The 26,014-nt window shown below is 54.3% G+C and overlaps 1 protein-coding gene across 2 annotated transcripts; it reads right to left on the bottom strand.

The window, feature by feature from the left end:
- Positions 1 to 3,690: 3,690 nt before the first annotated feature.
- FOSB (FosB proto-oncogene, AP-1 transcription factor subunit) lies at positions 3,691 to 7,929 on the bottom strand (the record flags this gene model as incomplete). 2 transcript variants are annotated; one of them, XM_079723284.1, is made up of 4 exons in its annotated part: positions 3,691 to 4,152; positions 5,170 to 5,277; positions 5,542 to 5,871; positions 7,804 to 7,929. In XM_079723284.1, 4 exons carry the CDS (start codon positions 7,927 to 7,929, stop codon positions 3,691 to 3,693), a joined length of 1,026 nt encoding a protein of 341 aa, XP_079579410.1. The 2 variants fall into 2 exon arrangements, with proteins under 2 accessions (XP_079579410.1, XP_079579411.1); XM_079723285.1 differs by lacking the exon at positions 5,170 to 5,277.
- Positions 7,930 to 26,014: the final 18,085 nt, after the last annotated feature.

The raw sequence follows: 26,014 nt of genomic DNA, 5'->3' as shown, positions 1-26,014 counted from the left end.
CTTAGGAGGGGGGAGCCTGGGGCTGTCTCTGTCTCTGCAGTATCCCCAACCCTGCCCAGCACAGGGCTGGGCACACGATAAATGCTTAGCAAATTTTGTGAATTAACTAAGAAACTAAGTAATTCCATCCTGACAAATTCCACTGCTTAGTCATTTACTAAGACATCTGACCTCTGGACCAGTACTTCCATTCCCAGAGTGCTTGCTGCTATGCAAATGAGAGCGGGCTTGGATCTTGCAATGGGGATGGCTCAGCTGTATCTTTGGACAAAGTGGCAATGGTTTTGGTTTAGTCAATATTGGTTTGTCCCCAATATGTTCCAAACCCAGAAGAAGTGATCATGTGAAAAAGCAAAAGGCAACTGATCTTCACTGTAAAAGTGATCCAAGTTTTGTGACTCATATAACCATGAGGACTTGCTATATTCCTGAGTGGTCTTCAGCAGCATAAACTTTTTCTACCTCTAACTTTTGCTCAGACAATTCCCAGAACATTACAGCGTCAAGTACAATAAGTTCCCTACATATGAACCTTCAAGTTGTGAGTTTTCAAAGATGTGAACATTCATTTGCCTGTCTAATCATGTAAGTTGGTTCATGTGCAATGATACACAAAGGTTGCAGCAGCCGTTCAGAATGCAATCCAGTGCTACCATGTCATCTATGATGAGAAAAAAAGAGCTACTACCTAGACATCACTGGATGACTAGCAAAAAAGAGCTACTACCCAGACGTCACTGGATCGTTTTTTCTAGAGGGTAGACAGAATTGAAGCCAGCAAGAAACCAGAACCTGTGCCATCAACGTCAGGCGTGAGTGAAATTGCAGCTTGCCCTCCGTCTCTTATTGTTGACGATCCTTCAGCTCTACCATCTCCCACCTCCTCTCCCTCCTCCAGTCAGTAACTCTTCTTGCCTGTTCATTCGGTGCCAGCCCCTGTATGCCAGCTGTTGTACTGTACTACTGTACTTTTCAAGGTACTGTACTGTAAAATTTTAAATGTTTTCTTTATTTTTTGTGTTTGTTTTTTATGTATTATTTGTGTGAAAAGTATTATAAACCTATTACAGTGCAGTACTATGTAGCCGAGTGTGTTAGCTGGGCACCTAGGCTAACTTTGTTGGGCTTATGAACAAATTGGACTTAACGAACGCCCCCTCGGAACAGAACTTGTTTGTATGTAGGGGGCTCACTGTATAAATTCTTCCCTCACCAGGAAACCTCCCTGACCTTTAGCATTCTGGTATCAGACACCTCATGGCTTATATTCTGCCTCATTACTTCTTCAAGGAGGAGGTACAGCCTGTGTGTGTGGGAAGTCCTCCTGACTGTCTAGCCTCCCTCCATCCTGCTGTTGGCTGATTCACTAGTAAGAGTTCCAGCGTGTGTGTGTGTGTGTGTGTGTGTGCGCGCGCGTGTAGTCCCATAGCAATCTAACCTCACTCCTTCATGCCGAAAGGCAGGCAGGTGATGGGTGTCAGAAGCAAACAGACCCTGAAGCTTGGTGGATGCACTTTTAAGAGCTTTTTATTGGCGACAGTGCAGAACCACGAAGGGGAGGGTAGCGGCCCAGTGCCAGCCAGCCCCAGCCCTCCAGGGGTCGGGTGCAAAATACAAAAAGAGAATCACAAATACAGCATGGGGTGAGGGTAGTTGGATATTCAATAAATTGTGGTCTGCAGCGGCAGGCCCTGCTCACAGCTTCACACTCACACCCAGAATCCTCAAAGATACAGATTACAAAAATCTGTAATCCCACAGGCTTACTCATAAAAATAAAATCTCAGGTCCCCAACGAACCCGGAGTCGGAAGACCGCTGGAGGATCAGGGACAGTCAGATGGAAACGGTCTAGTAAAAACAGGCAGAGAAAAGACAGAGGGGAAGGGACACTCGGGAAAGAGACAGCCAGAGACGGCCAGAAAACAACCAGAGGGGCCGAGACAATCAGAAAAGAGACAGCTAGAGACAGAGGCAGCCCAAGACAGGCTGCCTCGAAGTTTCCAGAAGCAGTGTTTCCAATTCAACGGCATGGCTTTGAGGGCCAACATGACCTAGAACAAGGTTGCGGAAGCGCTCACACACTCACGCGCACACACACACCCACATATAATATATTTATTTATACATAATAGATATAAGTGCCTTTCGGAAATCAGGAAAGGGATAAATAGCCACGGTGGGTGGGGGTGGGTCTGGGTTCAGGGCGGGGGCTGCGGGACGGGGCAGTGGAATGTTCTCCATGCAGCACGGAGGGCGGCGTGACCCACCCGATATTATAAAATATCAATTGGCCTCATGATAAAATTCTCATGAGGTGAAACACAGGGAAAGGCGGGGGGAGGAGGAGGGAGCTGAAACCAAGAACTGGGCCTGGGGCTGGGGGAGGGGAAGCTGGGACGGCGGGAGCCCAGCCCCTTCGGGTTCAAAGCCTCAGCCTTTAAATCTCCGGAAAAACGTCGGGCCCCCTGGCAATCTCCCCATGCTCCCTTTCTAGAAAGGATGTGGGGTGCCGAGGGGAGGGAGAAATTGGCGTCCTAGGCTGGGATAGGGTGACAGGCCTTAAAGGAAAAGGCCAGGGCTTGGTCTGGCGGGTTGGGGGGGGGCTCCTGAGGAGAGAGGCCACGCGAATGGATAAGTGTCAGCCCCTCTCGATTCTGTCACCCCCTTGAGTCAAACTCATTTTGAGGGGAGGAAGGAGGCAGGTGGGGGAGGGGAGACCACGGAAGGGCTTTGGGGAGTGGGCGGCACAGTCCCTCCGGAGGGTTCTGTCCCACCGGGCTCCTCCCCCCGCCCAATCCGGCCAACTCATTTCACAGTATAAAACACTCCCGCGGGACAGGCATCACAGCACCCACTGCTGCCTGAATCAGAGAGGCCCAACAAGGAAGGCCCGGAGGGGAGGCTGACGGGCGGTGTGGGAGGGTCGACGAACACTGTAATCCGAAAAGAGGGCTGGGGGCTGAATGTGCAGGGGATCCTTAGGGTTCAGGACATTTAAATCGGAGCCAGCCTCGCTGGGAGGGAGCAGCTGGACGGTCAGGGACGGAGGTTCACATTTCAGACTAAGTCTGGGTCGCGGGGGGTGGGGGGGGTGGGAAGGGGATCATCATAGGGGGGCATCAACTTCCCTTTAAAGGGGGGCTCAATTCAGAGGAGGATCTATCCACATGGAAATGTTGGATAAATAAGCTAAGGTCGTGGTGGGGGGCGAGCAGGGAGAACCAGCCTGGTCACCCCTTGAAGGGTGGGCGTGGGAGACTCTTTGGGGGTCCTGTGGCATCTCCTTGTTGGGCCTCTCTGCAGAGGACTACAGCTCACCCCAAAGCCCACCGCCAGCACCCCTTTCCCTCCAGCCCAAAGGTGGGCATCACCCCCGCCCCCACTCCCCCATCCCCAGAGGTTGGGTTGAAGCGAGACGGCCGACAGGCAGCCGGGGGGCCGGTGTCCATCCCCTCCCCACCCCCTGTCCCCAAAGTCACCAGCTCTCTGGTCTCGCCGGGCCACAGAAACAAGAGGCGGCACAAAACACAAGGAAGTCCTCCTGTCCGATGGCAGTGGCAGCGGAGGGTCAGACAGGAAAGGCAGGGAGGCCACACGCCCGCTTTGTCTCTTCCCCTCTCTCCTCCTCCTCCTCCTCCTCCAAATCTCTCTCTCCCTTGTGTGTTTGTTTGTTTTGTGTCTAAAGAGTTCACAGAGCAAGAAGGGAGGGCGAGTTCAGGGGGTCGGAAGGCTGGTCACTGCCGCTGGTGCGTTGGGCGCCGGCGAACGCGGAGACCTCCGGGCAGGTGAGGACAAACGAGGAAGTGTACGAAGGGTTAACAACGGGGAAGGGGTCGCCGAGGACTTGAACTTCACTGTGTGTAAAGAGAGAAGCTGTCAGGTTGGGGGGCGCGTCCTGGCTGGTCTGGAAGGGCAGGGGCGGCGGTGGCGGGGGCGGAAGCAGCCAGCTGAAACCGTCTTCCTTAGTGGATGCTGACCCCGGCAAATCTCTCACCTCCGCCAGCGGGCCCGGCCCGGGCCCCTCTTCGTAGGGGATCTTGCAGCCCGGTTTGTGGGCCACCAGCACAAACTCCAGACGTTCCTTCTCCTTTTGGAGCTCGGCGATCTCCGACTCCAGCTCTGCCTTTTCTTCCTCCAGCTGGTCTGTCTCCTGAGGCCCGGGCGGCCAGGTCGCAGAGAAGAGCGAGGAAGGAGAAGAAGGCCGTGAGCGACTAGAGAAGGTGAGTCATGGCTGAAGCCATCTCTCCTAGACTGACGGCTGAGGCCCAGGGGTGGAAGGCAGCTCTGGACTGAAAGACCCCCTGAGATGGAGGCCTGGTGTGCTATGGGACTTGGGGCAAGGGTCTTGCTTTCTAGGAGCCTCAGTTTCCCCATCTGTCCAGTGGATGGTTGGGAAAGGGCCAGGTACACATAGGAAGTCTCTGGTTGCAAGAGGCACTCAGAGGTTTGTTGAGTGAATGAACGATCGTTATATGTTTCTAAGGCCATCTAGTCCCCTCTGTTACTTTTCCCCCTCTGTTATGCTTCCCCCTCTGCCTCCCAGGGGAGAGACCAGGTAGCTCAGGGAAGTAAAGAATTTCCCTGATTTAGCAGGGAAACCCCTGCAAGCATAAAGTAGAAAACTCTCAGACTGAGGTAGGGCATGAAAATAGAGGGGCATCATGGCAGAGGCCACCAGTCCAAGCTCTGAGAACTATGGGTGGCTGGGGCAGGTGGTGGGGGAATTGACATAGAATCAAAGAATTTCGTTTCACAGACTCTCCAGAATGTTAAATCTAGCAGGAACCTGGGAGATTCACTGAGGAGTTGAAGAGATGGAGAAACTGAGGCAAAAATGGGTTATCACTTGCCCAAGACCAAAAAGGGGAAATGACTGGAGCGCCCCTCTCTTAAAGTTCGCTCATATGTCCCCTCAGGAGGAAGTGAAGGCCAGGTAAGTGGTGTGTGTGTGTGGGGGGAGCCGGGGTCATAAACCAGGACAGGGAGCAGCCAGGAGTATGTGAGAGCCTGCGTGTATGAGCTGGGTGACCCCGTCTGTATCTAGTTCCACATGTGGAACCTCTGGTTCTCAGTCCAGGATAAGGGCACAGGTGGTGGTGGGTAACAGAAGATGGGGAGAGAGCCCCCCTTCAGCATACCCTCACCCCACCCCAGGGACCATCCTCACCGCCTGGAGTCGGTCCGTCAGCTCCCTTCGCCGGTTCCTACACTTTGCCGCTGCCAGTTTGTTCCGTTCTCGGCGAACCCTTCTCTTCTCCTCCTCCTCTGGAGTGAGCTGAGTAGGGGAGATAGAGATAGTGAGATTTGGGGGACACGTGTTCCTCCCCATCCACCCCAAACCTCCTCTTCTTCAAGAACCCCCAGGAGTCAGAAAAGAACCTTCTAGACCTCACGGACTGTGGGGAGGATGATAGGGTTTCTGCAGCCTTGAGGCTGCAGATGGTCCCTCACCCCAACAGTGGGAAAGTTAATGCCTCTCTTCCTTCCTCCCCCGCCCCCGCCCCCGCGCCCAGAGCAAGCTCTGATGCCCTCTACTCACCATCTCCTCTCGGGGTCTCCTAGGCCGGGCTCGGGCTGGGCGGGGCCCAGGTCCAGTCCCAGGTCCACTGGTGGTTCCGCTGGTAGAAGGCCCACCACTGCCACTAGCTCCGCCACTGCTGTAGCCACTTATGCCCGGCGTGGAGTAACTGGTTCCTGGCATGTCATAGGGGTCAACGGCTGTGGGCTGGGAGGCCAGTGGCTGCCCCTGGGACTGGGCCATGGAAGAGATGAGGGTAGGTTGCACGAGCCACTGGAGGTCCTGGCTGGTTGTGATCGCGGTGACCGTGGGCACGAAGGAACCGGGCATTTCCCCAAGACCGGCGCACTCCTACGGGGTGACACATACACACACAGGCGTAGACACACAAACAGAGACACCGACACACACACACCCAACACACATACACACACCGACCCTGTGAGTGAGCACAGGGCCAGCGGGTGTGGATGTGTGTGTCACAGGCAAAAAGCCACAACACCCACCCTTCCACTACACCGTGACGCAGTGGTTAATGAGAGGATTTCTGTGCAACTGGCTTCTACCTCCTCCTTCTTCCTCGGGGAAAGGTTGCACGGTTCCAGCGGGTGGTGAATCACACCCCGGGTTGGTGACTCTTAGGTGTGGGGGGTGGGGAGGAGGCTGGACACAGCCGGGTGACAGAACCCCCGGGATGGAGTCACAGCCACACACACAGCCACAACACCCCACCCCCACCCCAGAGGCAAGGGGAGGGAGAGGGAGAGGCCTTAGGCTAAGCCTCCCTCTACACTCACACACATATACACACACCCCTCTGAACGAGGGGATGAGAGACTGGAGGGTCCATGAGACCCCCGTGCAGGGGCGGGGGTCCCAGTTAAAAGGGTGTTGGGGGACGGGCCTAGGAGTTTAGAACAACGTTTCAAGTAATTGTCTCTCCCCAGAGTGAGACTGACAAGCGACAGGTTACGGTGGGCAGACAAGGAGAGAAAGTGAGCAGCCAGGCTCCCTCAGACTGTCGCGGAGGTGGAGTGGTGTAGGTCCCGAGACCCCAAGCCCAAGCACCGTTCATCTCCCCCACCCCCCGCCCCCAAAATGTAATCCTAGAACTGCTCGGAAGGCTTAACTACTCTCCCAGGGGGCGTGGTGAGGGACAGGCTGGCTCGCTGGCCAATCAGCGTCCTGGAAACCCAGAGGGGGCGGGGCTCCTGGAGACCACCTGGCTGGTTCCCCTAGGGCTAGCGGTTCTAGTCCTGTCTTCGGGCAAACCGGAGACACCCGGCGTCGGGAGCAGAAGGAGTGGGAATGTGTCTGTGTGTGCCTGGAGAAGTGGGTGACGGTCACTATGTCTCCCAAAGAAATTCCGGCACACAGACACCCTCTGACCCTGAGAGCGGAGGGGCAGGATCCCGGCAAGGTCCTTGCGGACTCATTGGGTCGCAGAAGATCGCTCCTGTGGCAACAGGAATCCCCTCGCTCTGCCTCTAGAGGCCCGTAAAAGAGACCCTAGTGCCGAAAAACCACGGGTTCCGGGGACGAACTGGGGGAAGGAAACTGCACCCTACAAATAGGAAGGGAAAGTTGATTGGCCAAAGCTTGCGCCGCGGCGGCCAATCGGAACGCCGGGCTGCCCCCTCCCTTAGCAACGTGGCCCCGGCGTTCCAAAATAGAACGCTCCCGGGACGTCAGGGGCGGGGCGGACGAAGGGGGCGCCACGCGCCGTGCGTGCCCCGCGTCAGACGGAGGATTCCAGCGCGTCAGCCGTTACGCACGGGTTCCCCGTTACGTCTCCGCGCAGGAGGCGGAGGCAGCGCCACTGAGGGTTCGAGGCCCGCCTTCCCACTGGGTCGAGGGTGACCCGGCGCCGGAGTAAGCGCTCGGATGGAGGAGGAAAAAGGGAGGAGGCTACTGGAAGCTTCCCCGGGATTTCACCCACCTGCCTAACCGCGCTAGCTTCAGGTTGGTGACCTGGGTGGGGGGCAGTCCCCGAGCCGGCTAAAAGTTCTCAGCCCTGCTACCTCATACACGTTGCACTGAACGGCACACTCACCCCACCCCCAAAGCTCACCCCTCTGTGCTCCCTCCCTGCGTTCCACGCACACAACCAATTGCAAGCACGTCCGGACTCTGCAGTTTGCAGAGTGCGCCGTGAGCCTATTCCCTCTCAGATCCTGGATTTTGACGCGTCTTTATTTGGGGTGGGGGGATTGCTCGCTCCACCCTTGACTTTAAAAAAAAATTATAAACCACAAAGCATCACCCCAACCCTCTAGAATTTACCTGGGAGGCGGCGGCGGTGGGTGGACTGCCGAAGGAGTCCACCGAAGACAGATATTGAGACTCGGCGGAGGGTGAGGAGCTGCACCGGGAGCCGGAGTCGTAGTCTCCGGGGAAAGCTTGAAACATTTCCCTGGGCACAGGGGGGCCCCTGTGACCACGCTGAGGTCGCCGGGAAGCCAAGGCTATGGCCGGGTGGGGGAAAGAAAGGTGAGAGTCCGGGGAAACTCGGGATGGGGGCAGCGTCCCGCTCCAACAAAGGCAAAGTTTCTGTGTAATTCTTTTGCGGTGCCCAGGCCCCCACAAGATGCCGCTGTGCCTCCTGAAAGTCCAGGATCCGTAGGACCCGGGGGCGAGGGGGGATCGCTCCCCCAGAGGCGGAAAGCTCTGTCCTGCTGTACAGAATCTGCTTCGGGTGCGGTCCCCTCCACGCGTCCGGCGGGTCCCACGGGGGGAGGGGAGTAATAAGGAAGACGAAGAAAAGTAAGTCGATCCTCCAAAATAAAATGTAGAATTATCTAGAAGAATCCTTCCAAAAACTTTCCGGAAAAAGAATAAACTGAATTTCACAGCCCCCAAGACGAAGAACCACAACAATCAAGTCCCAGCTCCGCGTGTCCCAGCCTTGGCCGTAGCTCTCAGTCTTATGAATGAAGCCCAGAGCCGCTGTATTTATATGCCCGGGGCCCGGCCCCCCTGCTTACGTCACCCTTCCCGCGCTCCGCGAACTTCTCAATATCTGCGGCCCTGGTGAACCCAGCCCCGCACCGTCCGGCAAGAGGCCTGCCCTAGCCTCGATCTGATCACCTGCATCACCCTCGCGGCCCTGAGGGTCTTGGGGGCTGCGTTCTGAAGTACTCGGCGGGAGGGGATCCCGGCCTGGTCTCCCCAGAGTTCCTGTGACGCAATTAGCCATATAAGGAGCTTGGCCGGCGCCGCTGAGTGTTTGTTTGGTATCCTAGCAATTACGTCAGAGGGAATCCCTCGCTCGCTCGTGCGCTCGCCCCGCGCGCCTGCGGAACCCGCCCGCGCTTGCGCAGTGCAGCGCCGCCCCGGGGGCTGATATTAATAGGCTATTAGACTGACCCAACGGAGGATCCCCGCAGGGAAGACCCCAGATGGGGGTCCCCCTCACCTCTGGCCGCCCCTCCCATTTCCCCTGGTGGTGCAGCGCCCTCTCTCACGAATAAGGTCAATCTCCAAAAGCAGACTCTGGCTCTGTGGTGTAGTCACATAGGCGGGGAAACTGAGTCCCGAGCCGGGTGGGAGGGGCTGTGATGCTCCAGGTGAAAGTGGAAGTGGGGGTGGAGTCCCGAGGCTCATACCAGCTTCTGCCCTGACTGGCTGTGCGACCTTGAAAAATGTCTTTTCTCTCTGAGCTTCAGCTTCACTTTTCCCGGATGGACAAAGGATGTGTGTCTTGGACCCTGCTGCCCCCAGAGATCCGGCGGTGTTTGGGAGGTACGCGGGTTTGGAGGGGATGAGGAATAAAACAGGGTGAAGTGTCTCTCCTGCTGACGGTGTAGTTAACCACTCCTTTCTGCTTTATAATTCTATCCGTAGTCAGAAATAATGTATGTGTGTGGGGGCATAATAAATAATAATAGTAATAATAATGATAATGATTAAATAATAATAATAATAATAATAATAGATGCCATGTATTTAGCACTTACCAAATACTGGCTCTTGTACTAAGCCTTTCAATACAAGAGTTACAATCCTTAAAAGCTTTGGAAGGTTAAGCGAGGAAAAATCTTCATTTTATAAAAGAGGAAAATGATAGAGAGTTTGTGACTTGCCCAAGACCCCATCTCATCCCATCCCATCAAGAAATTCAAACCCAGGATTCCTATTCTCTTCCTGACTTCTGAGAGCTGCCTGGTTCAGTGAAACTCCCTGAAAAACCTGGGTGTTGGGATTGTTTAAATGACAGTTCCATTGGTGGGGAGTTGTAAGCCTTGCAGACCTATCCTGTCTGCTCACAGCGTACACTATTGTAACCCCGGCTCAGAGGGGCAAGCTGCTTACCTAGCCACCCAGTTAGGAAATGTAGTTCAAGAGTCTAATTAGGGTATTTCAGACACCACAGCCTCCAACTCTTAGGCTTCCACTGGTAAGGATCTCACTAGCTGCTTCAGAAACCTGACTTCCTGGCACTTCCCTCCCAGTGCAGAGCCTGGCCCAGCCAGGGCACAGAGGGCGAAGCACTTTAAAATTGTTGAATCCCACAGGCCCAGAGAGGGGGAGGGCCTGGCTCATGGTCACACAGCAGGTATGAAGCCAAGCTGGAGGGGTTGGGTGGTTCCTAATTCCCAGGAGAGTCTTGATTCTCTGTCCCAATAGTGGGGAAGGGGTAGGGAGACGCGGAAGGCTGAGGGGACAGGGGGACAATACAGGGAGACTGAGGTTTCCAGACAAAAGCCCAGCCTCAAACACCTCTTCCCCCACGCCCCCTCTGTCTGCAACCAGTCTGGGAGGAGGGACAGGGACTAGGAGATGACACGGCAACCACCAGCAGGCAGTGACTCGGCCCCAGCATCAGACAGGGAGTGACCCCTCATTCCTGTCCTGTCCAAGCCCCTCATCTCCTCTCCCACGGAATAAAGGAGACACACAAATACCTACCCTAGCTGCCCAAAGACCTTCACACCCCGCCCCAGGTGGCCCATACATCCACACATATACTCACAGGGGCACACAGGCATTCAGACATCCACCCACAAGCAGCAACACACACCGCCACACAGAGAAACAGCTTCACGCGCACACACACACCTGCAGATAGAAACACACACCTTCACATGGTTACCAACACACATGACACACACGTCCTCACTATAGATGCACGTGGTGCTTTTCACACACAATAACAAGAGTAATTCTTCTGAGCACTCATATTAACTTATTTAATTCTCACAATACTCCTATGAGGTAGGAACTATCATTTTACAGGCAAGGAAATGGAGGCCCAGAGAGGTAAAGTCACTTGCCTAGAGTCACACAGCAAATTAGTGGCAGAGCTGGGATAAGAATGTAGCCTGCGGGGCTTCAGAGCCTTTGCTCTTAATTATTATTAAATGAGTTATATATGTCGATATATTCACACGCAGATGGTCACACTCATGCAGACATTGGACATTCAACCCCCGACAGGCAGACCCAGAATCTACATTCTGGCCCCACTACTTAGTAGTTGGGTGAACTTGAGCTAGTGATGTCTGGAGCCTCAGTTTCCTCGCTGGGGAAAGGAGGGCAGGAATAGTGCCCAGCTCATGGGGCTGGTGAGGGGATTATGTGAAGTGAATATCAGTAAAGCTTCTGGAACATGCCTGGCACATTGTAGGTGCTTGTTTTTTTTTTTTTTTTTTTAAATGTTATTTATTTTGTTTTTGACTGCATTGGGTCTTCGTTGCTGCACGAGGGCTTTCTCTAGTTGCGGCAAGCCGGGGGCTACTCTTCCTTGCGGTGCACAGGCTTCTCTTGTTGCAGAGCACGGGCTCCGCGCCGGCTTCAGTAGTTGTGGCTTAAGGGCTTTGTTGCTCTGCCGCATGTGGGATCTTCCGGGAAGAGGGCTCAAACCTCTGTCCCCTGCATTGGCAGGCGGATTCTTAACCACCGCACCACCAGGGAAGGCCTTATTTTGTTTTTGAAACAAAGCTATGCAGACCTTTGCAGACCCTCATAGAGACGTGACCAGAAGCAGAAACACACAAGATCCCATTATAGCTTTCATGGGTCCAGGCACTTTTGCCTTTGTGGGCCTCTTTCTCCATAAAGACATCTTTAAAATTATTTATCATGACTACGTTGGTATAAAGACACATATTAAATATTAAAACATTTCATTTGACCTAGAAGTTTAGTTCTTCCTTGATTTTAAAAGAAATTAAACACTTTCATGGGCCTCTAAAATTATCATGGGCCCTAGGGCCTCAGGTAAAAATTGGCCCTGGAGACACACACACACACACACACACACACACTCTCTCTCTCACACACACACACACAGAGTCTTACTCAAACATACACATGGACGTGAACACCTTGCCCCCAGAGCATGGCATGGGCAAGGCAAGTCTTTTGCCATGAGGCTGAATCCCAGGGAACTTCCAGGAGGAGGAGGACTTGAGTGTAGGGGAGAGGGCAGGACCCCTGCTCTGGCTCCTGAGAGCTTGGATGTGTGTTGGGGGGAGCAGGCAGAGCCCTCAGCCTTCTGCCCCTGTTGGGGGTGGGGTGGCAGTGCCAGCTCTGCTTGCTCAGAGCATCCTGTAAATAGCCCCGGGGACCCAACTCTGCCAAAGGCAGCCCTCAGCACATTCTTCCATTCTTTTTTTGGCAAAACCCTTGCTACTCTGTTCCTCAGTTGCCCCCTCCATAGAGCAAGAAGGTTGGATGACCATGGGCTCTGAAACTCCTTTCCAGTTCTGAAATTTCATAATAAAAATGAGGAGGAAGATACGGAAAGTAAACACTTAGCTCTGCTCACATGCATTATCTCAGTTAATCCTCATACCACATGAGCCCCATAAGTAAGTTATTGTCCCCATTGTACAGAGAAGGAAACCGAGGCACAGGGAAATTAAACCTGAGAACAGTGCTTCTCAGCTGTTATGTGAAATCAAGTAAGCTGGGGAATCTGGTTACGACTCACATCTGGTATAGTCTTTTGTGTTTCCATGCAGCCCCTGGGTGATACCAAGGCTCTGGCTCGAAAAGAAATGTCTGTGAGTGTTTCTGAAGCACGAGAGGAGTGGGGTGTGCATGTTTGGGTGTGTGTCCTGCTGTGACCTCCGTGAGGGTAGAGCCCAGGTAGTTAGGAACTGCTGGCTTCTCCATGTCCAGCATTGAGTAGTGAGTGTTACTGGCTGGCTGGGCCCACTCCCCACTGAGCAATCCTGGTTGCCCCCTGGAGGGGGTGTCTGTGGTGTTTCAGGGAAGCAGAGTGGTCCAGATTGGAAACTCTTAGCTTGACCTTCCCAATACCTCTGCATGCTGCATTCAAACTCCTCACTCACCACAGCCCACAAGGTCCGGCATGACCTGGCCTAGGCTGACCACTGCAGTCTCACCTCCCCCTCCTCTTTGCCGTATTCTAGACGCCGTGGTCTCTCTCCCCAGTCTTCAGGGACTTTGTATGTGCTCTTCCCTCTGCCTGGAGCATGCCCCTTTTTCCTCCCTCTAGCTCATACTCTCTTCCTCCAGGTCTCAGCTCGTGTGTCCCCTCCTCCAGGAAGCCCTCCCTGGGTCAGTACCCTTCCCCCCTGAGAGCCCCCCTCCCCTCTCTGCCTGTCTGGGGACAGTCTGGTCTTCTTCACTGGTCTGTATTATTATTCAGGCCCGGGCTAAGGCTGTCCAGGTCACGGCCAAGTCCCCAGCACAGTGCCAGGCACTCAGCAGGTGCTCAATAAATATTTGTTGATTAAATGAATCTTCACCATCCACTAATTTATTCATTCATAAACTCTGAAAGACTGCCTTGGACAGAAACATATCTGTCTTGCCCAGAGCTGCATAAATGCCTACAGAACAAGGCACACAGATACACAGCATCACACACTCAGATCCCATTATTGTGTACACTCTTTCCCATGTATGCTCACAATTATACACACGCACAGTTTCACATGTGCGGGCATGCAGACACAGCTAAGTAGAGGCCACCCTAAGATGCTGGCTTGTCTCAGGCCCTGGTCCAGGTGTGCTGTGGACCCCCTCACTGTAGGGGCCAACCTCTCACCCACTCCAACCCAGACCCTCACAGTGTGGTGGTGTATCACTGACTATAACCGCTCCAGGCACTGGGTGGCAGGAGTGCTCAGGGAGGCCTGAGCAAATCAGGAGGACTTCCTGGTGGAGGTGTTTGGACAACTACTCTCAAGTCCTGAAAAGATTCAGATAAGGAGGGAGTCCCGGAAAGTCCCTCTCTCCCTACTGTAGACATGTAAGACCAAAGAAGAGGAAGCAGGAGACTGGGAAGCTAAAAGGAAGGACTGGACCAAGGTGGTACGGATAATGGTTTTGGAGGCCTTTCCAGCTGCACTTTGAATGAAAATAATATGAGTAGAATCAATAATATAGCTGGCAGTCACTTAAGAAAACTAACCAGGTGCCAGGTGCTACATACAGATCCACTGTATTTTCTTGTTTAACTCTTCCAATACCATTATAAGGAGGGTACTAGCTGTGTGACACCAGGCAAGTAACTTAAGTTCTCTGGACCTCAATTTCCTCATCTGTAAAGCGGGGTTAATAACAGCACCTCCCTCCCAGCATTTTGAGGAGTAAATGAGTTCGTATGTAAAAATGCCTATAACAGTGCCTGGCAGAAAGGATATTCCCTGTAAGTATAAGCTACAGTGGCAATTATTATTATCCCCATTCAACAGATGAGTAAACTGAGGCCAGGAGCCCTTAGGGAACTTGCCTGACCTGCGGGTTTCTGCGGAGTGAGGGCCGGTTACAACCCAGGTGGTGAGGCTCCACAGTTGTGGGTGGACGAAGGCAGGGCCTCCCCGCTCTGGGGTGTTTGCATGCATGAGTGCACGTATGGTGATTCCATTGTTCTCTGCGCAAACACCCAGACCCCATCCCACCCCCAGCAGGTCAACCAGCTGCTGGCCACAACCCACAGCCTCCCAGTCATACCCGAGTGGGCTTCCTCTTCACGGCCCAGGGGCCTCCCCACCGGCTCTCCCCCGCCTCCCCTTCCTGCACCTTGAGGACGCCTGCGGCTGGACTAGGTGGTCTCAGGCTGGAGCTGCCCCGTCCCTGACTCAGGCCCCACGCCCCCTCACTGACCCGAATGCGGCCTGCCCGGCCCCCGCAGCCAGACGGACACGGGGTGGGGGGTGTCGGGGGGTGGTCACAGCAGGCCACGTGCCCGCGCCCGGGGTGGCTGAATTCCACCTGTGATTCAGTCGGCTTGTCTGGGCCACTGGGGGGTGCCCTGGCCGGTGATGTCAGCGGCCAGGTATGCGGCCGGGGTTTCTCCGAGGTGACTCAGGCGCCTGAGCTACCCTCTCCCTCCTGCAGACACTCTGGGCAGCTCTCCAGGGCCGGCAGCCAGCAGCCTGACCCTCCCTTCCCGGCCTCCTCCACGCCCTCCACACCCTCCACACCCCTGAGCTGTGGGAACAGCGGGCTTGAGGACAGGCACGAGGCAGATCTCAGAGGCTAGGGCCCCAGGCCAGTCCTGGCAGCCCACCAGGACCTCCTCACCTCCCCTGGAGACTGGAACTCACAGGTTATTGTAGGATGAAATTCATTCATTCATTTATTCATTCAATCAGCCATTCAAACACATGTTCTCAGCACCTCCCCTGTGTCAGGCTCTCTAGGCACTGGAGACAGAGCTGACAACAAGACAGAAATTCCTCACAAAGCCCCATCAGAGCCTGAACACTGTACAACATTATTATTGCTATAGTTACCCCCTCCCGAAATCCCACCAGCCTGCAAGACTCAGGCTGGTTTCTGTTCCTCCAGGTAGCTCTCCAAACAGTTCCAGTTACTTTTAATCCTTAGCCCCCAAACCGTCCCTTGAGGGAAGTCCTTTCAGGACTCTGACCTTCAACCAGCCTGCTGCAGCCTTTTCTTCCCTCTTGGACTTTACTCATTCCCAGTCCCACTGAACGATTTGAACCTCTACTTTCCCCACCCCCAAACTCTGCCCCTCCACTGTCTTCCCCAGAACCTGAGCTTCACAGTGATGATCATGATTGGCCTTGCAGACACTGAGCGCTCCCTAGGTCCTTACACCAGGGTCAAGACTTAGAGACACAGCTTCATTTGGTCACAGCCACCCCTGGAGGAGGCCTGTTATCATGCCCATTTTGTAGGAAGAAAACTGACACACAGAGGTATTTTGGTACCCACTAGCTCAGAACCACGCCTGAGTCTGTAGCTCAGATTCTGGACACATGCATGCATACAGGGGCACACAGAGAGGAAGGAGTAATACTGCTGACAATCAAGTGTGGTATTTTGTAAACATTTATTCTGTGCCGAGCACTTTCCAAATGTTCTCTACATGAACTCATTTACTCCCCACAACAGTCCCATGAGTGAGTACAATTATTATTCCCATTTTACAGATGAGAAACCTGAGGTACCTAGAGGTCCTAATGCTAATACAGTTCAAGTCCACAAATATTGACTGAAGCTCCGCTGTATTTCACACAGTGTGATGGGTGCTGAAAATTAGAGCTACACAGCTAGATGCAGCTACCAAGACCCACAAAGCTGGAAGGCACACACAGGAGACTGCCACCCAGAAGCACAGAACCATTCACACAGTTACACAAACGTGTGCACTTGACATGGACACACATGAGTCACTGATTCATTTACTCAACAAATAATTACTGAGCACCTACTGTGTGCAGGGCAGTGCTGGGGACCCAGCGGTGACCACAACAGCCCTGGGCCCTGCCCTCATGGGGCACGCAGCCCAGTTGGGGAGACAGTAAACAAACAAATATATAATGAAAAATTGTGATAAACACTGTGGAAAGAACTGTGAGAGACAACTGGCTGACAAACAGTTACCTGCATAGTTACACACAGATGACCATACATTGAGATCCAGAACTACACACATACACACACAGCCAGAAATGCAAGCTAGAGGCAAAACCGTACACATCCATAGGTACCTACACACACATTGTTTCACGTACGACCACACAAAAAGACTCACAAGAACACACACGCGAACACATACATGAACACAAGTCAGCAGGGTTCAAATACCCATACATCCAGATACACAAATGCAAACTGGGGAAACCACTCACTCAGTCCAGCAGTTGCTCTCACACACGAAGGAAGCCTTCCTGAGCACGCTGTCACACAGGAAATCCCAGGTAGACACACTGTCACCGACAGAATCACTCACCAACAGTCACAGCCATTCACAGTCACACACACAATTTCTTCTCTCTCCTTGGACATTCGCCCCAGCCCTGGTCACATGAGGCTACTGGATGGGGGGCGTCGGGGGTGTGTGTTGGGGATGAGCTATTAAAACCTTGCAGCTGTGGACAGCTTCCCGGACACAGGATGGAAGGACCTCGGGCTGCTTGTCTGATGAAAGAGCCTCCAGAAAGACAGGCAAGAAAAGAAACCCCGAGGGGAGCGGGGAAAGGAACGGGAGGGAGCTCTCGCGCTGTGGCTCCGAGTGTGTATGGGCGCGCACAGGTTGTTCATTGTGCCTGTCTCCACTGGTTGGGACCCCAAACGGAACAGTGCACCCAGAAACCCGGGAGTCGGAGGCAAAAGCAGCAGGCCAGAGAAGAGTGCTTGGATCTATTTCAGTTGTTATTGTTTGGGGGAATATGAGACAGCCACGGCGCAGGAGATGCTGGACAGACAGACATGCCTGGGACGAGGGGGCGCAGACGGACAGATACCCAGCGGAGGCGGTCCTAGGTCAGACAGGAGGAGCGGTCCCAGGTCAGACAGGAGGAGCGGGTGACAAGCAGACGGCGGCTGTCTAAAGGGAAACCGGCAATTTGGGGACCTGGTTCTCCCCCGCTCCCATCACCGCAGCGCCCCCCCCCCCCCCCCCCCCCCCGCCAAACCAGGCTCCCGGCCGGCCAGTCTGTCCGCCCTGGCTGGTCCTGGTTGCGCCCTGTGCGGCCGCGCGGCCAGGCCCGGGACAAACAGCCTTCACGTTGCTAAGCGACGGCGTTCCACAGCCCGTCGCGTCACCGCGTCTGCGCGGGCGGGGGGAGGGGGGTGTGCGGAGACGGCGGCCGTGTCGTTTGTTGACGTTGCCTGGCAACCGCCGTGGCGCTGCCGGGCAACGCCGGCCGACTGTTCCTTCTCTTAAAGGGCCAGGAACACTTTACTGGATCCGGCTCGGACCGCGCCGCGGGACTGAGGCGCTGCTGGGAGAGGAGAGGGTTGCTCCCCAGGCGTCAGGGAGGTTTAGGGGATTGGAGACCGGGTTATGCCCTCTTGGAGTGGAGGAAGAATACGAGGCAGGAACTGTTGATATTTGAACTAAAGTTTTTGAGATGTTAGTGTAAGATGTTAGGTTGATTGCACATGTGCATAGGCGCACTTGTGGGCACGCACGTCCACGGGGGAGTGGGTGGCAGAGATAAACCGATAGAGAGACCTGGGTTCAAATACCCACTCTGTGACCTTGACCTGTAACTTCTTTTTCTGAGCCTCTTTCCTTCCCGAATTGGGAGTGAAAACATCACCCGCCTCCAGAATTGTGACTGTATGAAATCCTGTTAAGCACTTAGTACATAGTGAGCGCTCCGTACATAACAAGTATAATTATGTTATTTAACGGCTGGGTTCTGTCCCTTCTTCACTGGGATTTGGAATAAATGAGATGGTGTTTTGTAAAGTACTTATTGCAGCACAGCGTGCTTAATACACGGGGGCTGTCATATTATTACTGATGTTTTTATTATTTCCTCCAGTCTGTAAAGGAACACGTCACAGGGCATTGGCAGTCATTGCCTTTCTTGGTGTCTTGGGGTGCAAAGGCAATGGAATCAGGCAGATGAGGTTGGAATTCTTGTCCTACTGGACCCTGGCTGTGTGACCCCAGAGCAAGTGCCTTGCCCTCTCTGACCCTCTACTTCCTCCTCAGTGAAACCTTTGATCTCTCACTTCTCACAGAGTCACTTCCAGGTAACAGTCCTGGGTGAGGGGTCCCCTCTCATTGGGCGTGTCAGGTCACTGCCCCACGTCTGCAGCATGACTCATGGGGCTATGTTATGTAAAGATCCTAGATTCTGCACAGAGGGCAGGTTATATAAACGTGTTTAATGTGCATCCTACATGTAGGGCCTAGGGAGGGAACCTGGCTTGGTAAGCCTGCAATTGCCAAACTATGGCACTGGTTGCTTCTAGGAAGTAGAGCCTATAAAATGTGGGCCACATGTATACTGCTGAAAATGTGCCCCTCTTGGGGTCTATCCCCCGAAATGACTGTCTGTCTCTCAGTCTCTGTCTCTTAATATGCCTCCAATTTCTCTCTGCATCTTTCTGACCCCTGTCTCTCTGCCTCTATTGCACCATCTCTGTGCATTTCTGTCACTCTGTGTCTCTGTTCCCCTGAGTCCCTTTCTGGATTTCTGCCCCCCTCCCACTCCCCTTTCTCTGAGTCTTTATCCATTGCTGGGTCTGCCTCTGTGTCTTTGCGATTCTCTTTTATTATTTAATTTAACTCCCAACCTTGCTCCCAAAGGGATTCCATCGATTCTGGACAGCTCCAAGCCCCTCGCAGCTGAGTGCTGTGGGGTGCGGGGATGGTTCCTCTGCTCTCTGGACCTCTGCTCTTCCCTTTGTGCAAAATTAGATGGAGTAGCTAGTGCAAGTCCCCATCACCTGGGGAGCTTGATAAAAGTGGATTGCCCCAGTCCCACACCCGAAAGCTGTGGGTCGGAATCTCAGAGAAGGAAGTGGTAGAGATTATGACATGCGAGATCCTGCCTGAGTAATTCTGAGCAGCTGACCTGAGGCGTCCACACGTGTCCCGATGCCAGTTTTTTTTAATGTTTTTTAAAATTGAAGTATAGTTGATTTACAAGGTTGTGTTAGTTTCAGGTGTACAGTAAAGTGATTCAGTTATATATATATATATTTTCAGATTATTTTCTCTTATAGATTATCACAAAATATTGAGTATAGTTTTCTCTGCTATACAGTAGGTCCTTGTTGGCTGATGCCAGGTTCTGATGTCACGTAATAGGTGAGGTTCTGCGGAGACACGTGGCCAGGGACAAGAGTGATTTCCCCTGCAGGTAGAGGGTCCTGAGTGTGAGGAGTCAGAGAGACAGATCTGGGGGTCAGTGTGCGGACAGAGAGAGACAAAGATAGCAAGACAGAGAGAGAGAGAGAGAGAGAGAGAGAGAGAGAGAGAGATATGGAAACACAAAGAGATAAAGACAGAAATTGCGTTTGCTGCATGTCACCTGAAAAGGTACCTCCACGGTGGAGGGCCACGTACCTATCTGCCTGTGAGTGTGTGACTGTATTAAACAGGTCACTGCAGGCAGCACTGGGGTGTGCCTGGGTCCAGTGCTGGGACTGAGTGCGGGAAGCGGATGCTGGGCTGGGAGGTTCTGGGTGTACCCTCTCTACATGTACATGCCTGCCTTTAAGCAAGTGTTCCGGGCCAGCATGGGTGACTACCTGACAACCGGAACACCAGTCAGGCAGCATTCTCCATCAGGCCACCACTTTCTACGCCCACTGGGTGTGGTTGATGAGGATATAGCTCCAGGGGTCCTGGGGCCCACATGGATAAGTTTAGGTATAGTTCCAGACTCTGAGGGTGTTTCGGATTTGGGAATAGCCAACCTAATAGAGGGGTACCATCTTTGGAGCCAGACTGAGCTGAGTCTTTGGGCAAGTTGGGTGACCTCCTGGGGCCTCAGTTTCTGCATCTGTAAAATGGGGATGATAAGGACTTCTATGAAGATTTTGTGAGCATAATTCTAACTAATGCCATCTACTGAGGGCTTGCCATGAATGTGCCTGTCAGCAAAGTCTACAGCTCTATGTTCAAACACCTCCAGAGTCTGATCCCTGCTGCACCTTCCAAGTCACCATCACCTCTTGCCTGGACGATTGCCTGGGGCTCCTCACTGGTCTCCCTGCCTCCACTCTGGCCTCCCAAAGTCTATTCCCCACATACAGCCAGAGGGATGCTATTTAAATCAAAATCAGTCCATGTCCCTCGTTTGCTCAAAACCTTCCCATGGCTCCTAACTCACTCAGAATAAAAATCAAAGCCCTCACCATGGCCCACAGGCCCCGTGTCTCTGCCACTCCTTCTCTCCTTGCTTTCTCTGCTTCACCCACACGGGCCTCCAGCTGTTTATCCAACACACCAGGCATGTTCCCACCTTAAGGCCTTTGCACCTGCTTCTCCCTCTGACTGGCAAGCTCTTGGCCCAGATATCTGCAGGCTCCTCTCTCACCAACTTCCAGTCTTTGCTCAAGCATCACCTTCTCATGTCGGCCTTCTCTGACCACCCTATTTAAAACGGCTGCCCCAACTCTCCCTCCCTCTCCATCTCCCCAGCAATGACCACTTTCCAGTGTGTTATATAATGTGCTAATTTGTGCTTCTATATCGTCCATCACCTCCTTCCCCACTCCCAAAGTGTAAGCTCCCACGAGGACAGGGATCTTTGTTTTGATCACTGTTGAATTCCCAGCACTTACCACAGTGCCTGGCACATAATGGGTGCTCGATAAATATCTGTTGAACGAATGAGTGACGGATGGGATGTGCCAGGCGTGTGCCACGAGCTCCAGGTCGGTGAATTCACTGAATCCTTACGACAGCCCTATTGTCACGACAGCCCCCTGTGCTGGGCGCTACCCATTTTACAAATACGGAAACTGAGGGTCAGAGAGGGAGGCCCCTGAGACAGAAGCGCAATGGCCCAGACGATCTGAGGTAGATTATCCTGCCTTCAGGGGCGTCCCTGAGGACCCGTGGGGTGTCTGTGTTTAGCCTCGCTATCCCCGAGTTTATTTCGGGGCCCGGTCCTTGTTTGCTTTCTCGCGCGGTCTCTTTATCACTGTGCCCCAGACAGCTCCCTGTGGCTTCAGCCTCCACGAATTTCTCGAGGTTTTCTGGCTCCGGGGCCCTGAATCTCTACTTCCGCGTTGCCGTCTCCCTGGGTTTCTGCGCCCTGCGGGCCTCCGGAGGCGAAGGCCCCGGCCCCGTGAGCCCGCCCCGCCTCCGCGCGTTGTCTCGGCCTCGGCGCGGCTGGGCTCGCAGCGGGCCGCCCTGGGGCGGGCGGGGCCTGTTGCCCGGAGACCAATGTTTTGCCGCCGCAAACTGGGTCTCTAGGCCACCGCGGGAGGGCGGCCTGGGAACCCGAAGTAGGGATACTGGGGCAGTTTCGGGGAAACAAGAGAGGGCTGGGATTAGGGACGAGAAAGAGTATTCGGGGTCAGTTTGAGGGAGGTGGGGAGGGTTTGGGGAAGACAGATGATGGGGGAAGTTTGGGGGAGCCAAGGGAGGAGATTGGGAAGGCGGGGCGGGGTAGAAAGTGAGGGCTCGTTTGAGGGACCCGGGAGAGGGGCCCGCGGATGGGTGAGTGAAGGAGGGCGTGGGAAACTGGACGTTCAGGGGATTCAGAAATCACAGGGGACTGGTGTGACGGCAGGGGGTTTGGGTAGAGGACATATTTGCAGGCTCGGGGAAAGAGGTGAAATTTAGGGAGGACAAGAAGTGAGGGTAGAGAGTTTAGGGGAGACAGGGATTCTTGAGGAGAAGGAGGAGGCTTAAAGGGGCCGGAAACAAGGGTGAATCAGAGGAGAGGGTGCCCTTGCCACTTCCAGGCTCCTGGCGGGAGGGCCTCTCCCCGCTCATTGTCCCCGGCCTGGCCAGGACGTCCGGCGACATCCCTCGGGACGCGACGTCGGGGGGGTTATGTAACACTGCCAGGCCCCGGGGAGCGGCGGAAGTTAGGACTCCCGGGTTCCTCTCCACGCCCCATCCTAAGGGAGGGACACGGGTCGGGATCCCCGAGCGGCTCGTGACATCACACTTGGGCGGAGTCCATCAGAGGCACGAACTCCTTTTCTTGCTCACCCCCACCCCACTCGGGAGCGAGTACTGAGATCTGAGACCCTAGGTGGGGAGGGGTATCCCTAGCAACGCCATTGGCTGAGGTGGCCTGATGGCCAGGGCTGTTAGGCAAAAACGTAAACTGAGTCCCAGAGACTGCTGACCCCTTTCATTTGATTCAGTCATTCAACAAAGATGTATTGAGCCCCTACTGTGTGCCAGTTATGTCCTAGGTGATGGGGACCCAGCAGCAAACAAAACAGATGTCCCTGATCTCAGCAGCCTCTGGGCTGACCCCTGATTCTGAGCCCAGACCTACTCCATCCCTGCCAAACGTTGTTGAAACTAGACCACCTTCACTAAACAGAACACCAAAACGTGGATCCTCTCACCCAACTTTCCCTAGTGCAGGGGGCAGAACACATCTCTCAGCTGCTGAGTCCCTGGTCTCTAAGTGACTGCATCCCTGTCACCCCCACCCCCTGTGGCCTGTCACTTCCTCCCATCCTCATCCCCCCCACGGGGCATGACTAGAGATGCTGGTCATAACAGGCAGTTGGCGAATCACTCAGACGTCATAACAGCCGGCTGTGCTATCACCGTGTCCCTGAGATGTCATCAAGCAGCCTCAGTCTCTTCCTATGAACACCTCTGGGGCCTGAGGAGAGGGTGCTGCCCTGCTGCCAGGGGTACCTCAGCCTCCCAAACGGAGTGACTTACTTCCAGCTAAGCCCTTCATCAGAAGGCTCTGGAAGGTACCTTCCTAGCTGTCCTCACTCCTCCTCCAGGCAGACCCCTTGAACTCCCTGCTGCTCCCCTCCAGTTCCCTGGGCTCTGGCCCTTTGGACTTTTTCCTCTCTGATCTCACCTGCTCCCATACCTTCAATTTTGAAACACCTTCAAAGCCAGGCCCTTGATAGGATACATCCCTGCATTTCTCCAAGCCTCAGGCTTCACTGCTCTAAAATGGGTATAGCAATGGTGCCTGGCGAACACACTGGGTGGTGAGTGATTTGAGCAAGGTCACTTCTGTGACGGGCTTAGCACAGGCTGGGGACATCGTGAGAGCTCAATGAATCCCACTGGCCAAGGTACACAAGAAGTAGTTAACAGTGAGAAGTGGGGATCAGATGGAGGAGGAGAATTTACTTTGTCAAGGTATACTCTTGTATTTGCCAATACATGTTCCCCCAATTTTTAAAAAAGTTAATTAATTAATTTTTGGCTGCCTTGGGTCTTCATTGCTGCATACCAGCTCTCCCTAGTTGAGATGAGCAGGGGCTACTCCCCGTTCCAGTGCACAGGCTTCTCATTGCACTGGCTTCTCTTGTTGCAGAGCACAGGCTCTAGGTGCACAGGCTTCAGTAGTTGTGGCACACGAGATTACTTGCTCTGTAAGTGTGGAATCTTCCCAGACCAGGGCTCAAACCCCTGTCCCCTGCATTGGCAAGCAGATTCTTAACCACTGCACCACCAGGGGAGCCCTTCACTGACTTTCAAATCTGTTCTCTCCTCCTCTTTCCCCTCCTCCCACTCCTACCTACATCCAGGCCCCTCCTTTCCCCCTCCCTTCCTCAGTCTACCTCAAGGAAGCAGTCAGAAAGGTCTTAAAACCTTCCTCTGTCCGCCCCCCCCACCCCGCCGTTCGGAACCTGCCATGGCTCCCCGGTGCCCTTGGGGGAGCTCCTCACCGTGTGTCCAGGCTCCTCACCATGGCCCACGGGGCCCATTTCTGTCTGGTCCTTGCTGACTTTAACAGCCTCCTAATTCTTTGATCCAACTACATGATTCTTCTTGCCTTAAAGGATCCTCCAGCTCAGTCCCTTTGCCTGGCAGTTGAGTCCCATCCAGACAACATAACAGTTGGACACCTGGCTAAAGCTTGGTGTCCACTAGGGACAAGGACACCACTTGAGGCTGCCTTCCATCCACAGCCAAAGAGTTCTCCCAGAATTTTCACTGAAGCAACATCTGTCTACTACACTGTGCTCCCTGGGTTCACACAGGACAGGGCAGTTTCTGTCCTGTGAAATTTCAGAGACTTAGAAGGATGCAGATTTTGAACCTCAGGTAAATGCGGTATAAGATCCTTGAGGCTGATTCTTGGAGTGGGCACTGAAAGAGTCACAGGATATCAGAGTGGGAAGGTGCCCTAGAAGATCCAAGTGCAAGGGGGAGACTTAGGCCCAGAGCGAGCAGGGTTCCTGGCTGTTCCCACTGCCTGGAGCTGTCGTGTCCCATCACTGACTTGCAAGGGAGGGAAGAATCATAGTAGAATTGGGTTTGTTGAACTAAACAGTGGGTGCCAGGCTGAGCCCTGACTCTGATGACCCCAACCTTGGTGACAGCAGACCTGCGTCTGACCCCAGTCTGAGCCCCAACCCTGGCCCAGGCCTGAATCCCTGACCCTGGGCACAGTATGAGCCCGGAAACTGGCTAAGACCCAGAACTAAGCCCACTCAATCCACTGTAGAAACTAAGCAAGAAGTCAGAGCCTCATCCCCAGCCCTCTGCTTGCTGGTCTGGTGTGACTTCCTGTGACCTCCCCATCCTCCCCCCCCCCCCATAGAAGTGGAGCTGAGAACTGGAAGGGGGGGCGGATTCAGAGAGGCGCAAGATTCGTGCTGTGGCTGGGGAGGGAGAATAGGGACAGGGCTTCGGGAGGAGTAGGTTGAGGACTTGGGGAGGGGGCGGCAGGGCTAGGAGTGAAGATTAGGATAGGGAAGGGGGAGGTAGATAATGGTCAGGGATGAAGAATGGAGGGAAAGCAAAGGATGCGGGGGACCAGGAGACAGGGAATCGGGGGGATGGAGGATTGGGGGTGCTGATTCGAGGATGGTGACAGGTTGGGGTCAATGCGGCGACGGCGGGGGCCGATCGTCCGGCCGGGGCTGCGCGGCGAGGCCCAGTTGAGCCCAGGCCCACCCCAGCCCCCCCGCCCCGCGCTCCCTCCCCCTTCCGCTCCCCGGAAGCGCTGAGTCGTACTGCCTTATCTGGAGGCCGCTATTTCGGGCTCAGCTCCTAGCGCGAGGACTATTTTTAGCGGCGCTCGGGTAAAAATGGACGCGGCGCCGCGCGAGTTCCAGAGGCCGTGCGCGCTCCCTCGCGAGAACTGGGGGCCGGGGCCGCGCGCCTGAGTCACCTCCCGCCCAACCGCCCCCCTTCGAGGAGCGCGGACACCCCCCTGCCCCCATCCGCACGAACTCTTGGGTTCCTGGACGCCTGGAAGCCAGCGCGGCTCAGAATATTCCAGGACTATCGGGACGCATCCACTCGGGCTCAAGCGGCTGAGGGCCGACTTTTGGGCAGAGGCGCCGCGCCCCCTGGTGGCTCCTGCGGGGATAGCAGGCAGGGGCTGGGCCAAGAGTTCACACACCACCAGACCCCCAACCTCCGCCACACACCCATTTTATAAATGAGGAAACTGAGGCCTGGAGAGGAACTGGATTGCATCATGAATTGCAAGGTACGCTCTTTCAGTTTCAGCTTGGACGCTTCCCTTAATGGAGAACACAGTACCTATCAGAAAACTAGGCACTCTGTTTTTATAAGCAGTATTTATCTAGTCATTCAACAAGTATTTATCAACGGCTTGCTGGGTGCTGGGAACACAGCAGTGAACAAGGCAGAAGAGAGATCCTTGCCCTCGTGGGG

Source organism: Hyperoodon ampullatus (assembly GCF_949752795.1).
Source record: "Hyperoodon ampullatus genome assembly, chromosome: 18".
NCBI lineage: Eukaryota > Metazoa > Chordata > Mammalia > Artiodactyla > Ziphiidae > Hyperoodon > Hyperoodon ampullatus.
Note: the sequence above shows the minus strand (reverse complement) of the source record. Positions and strands in the feature narration are given on the sequence as shown.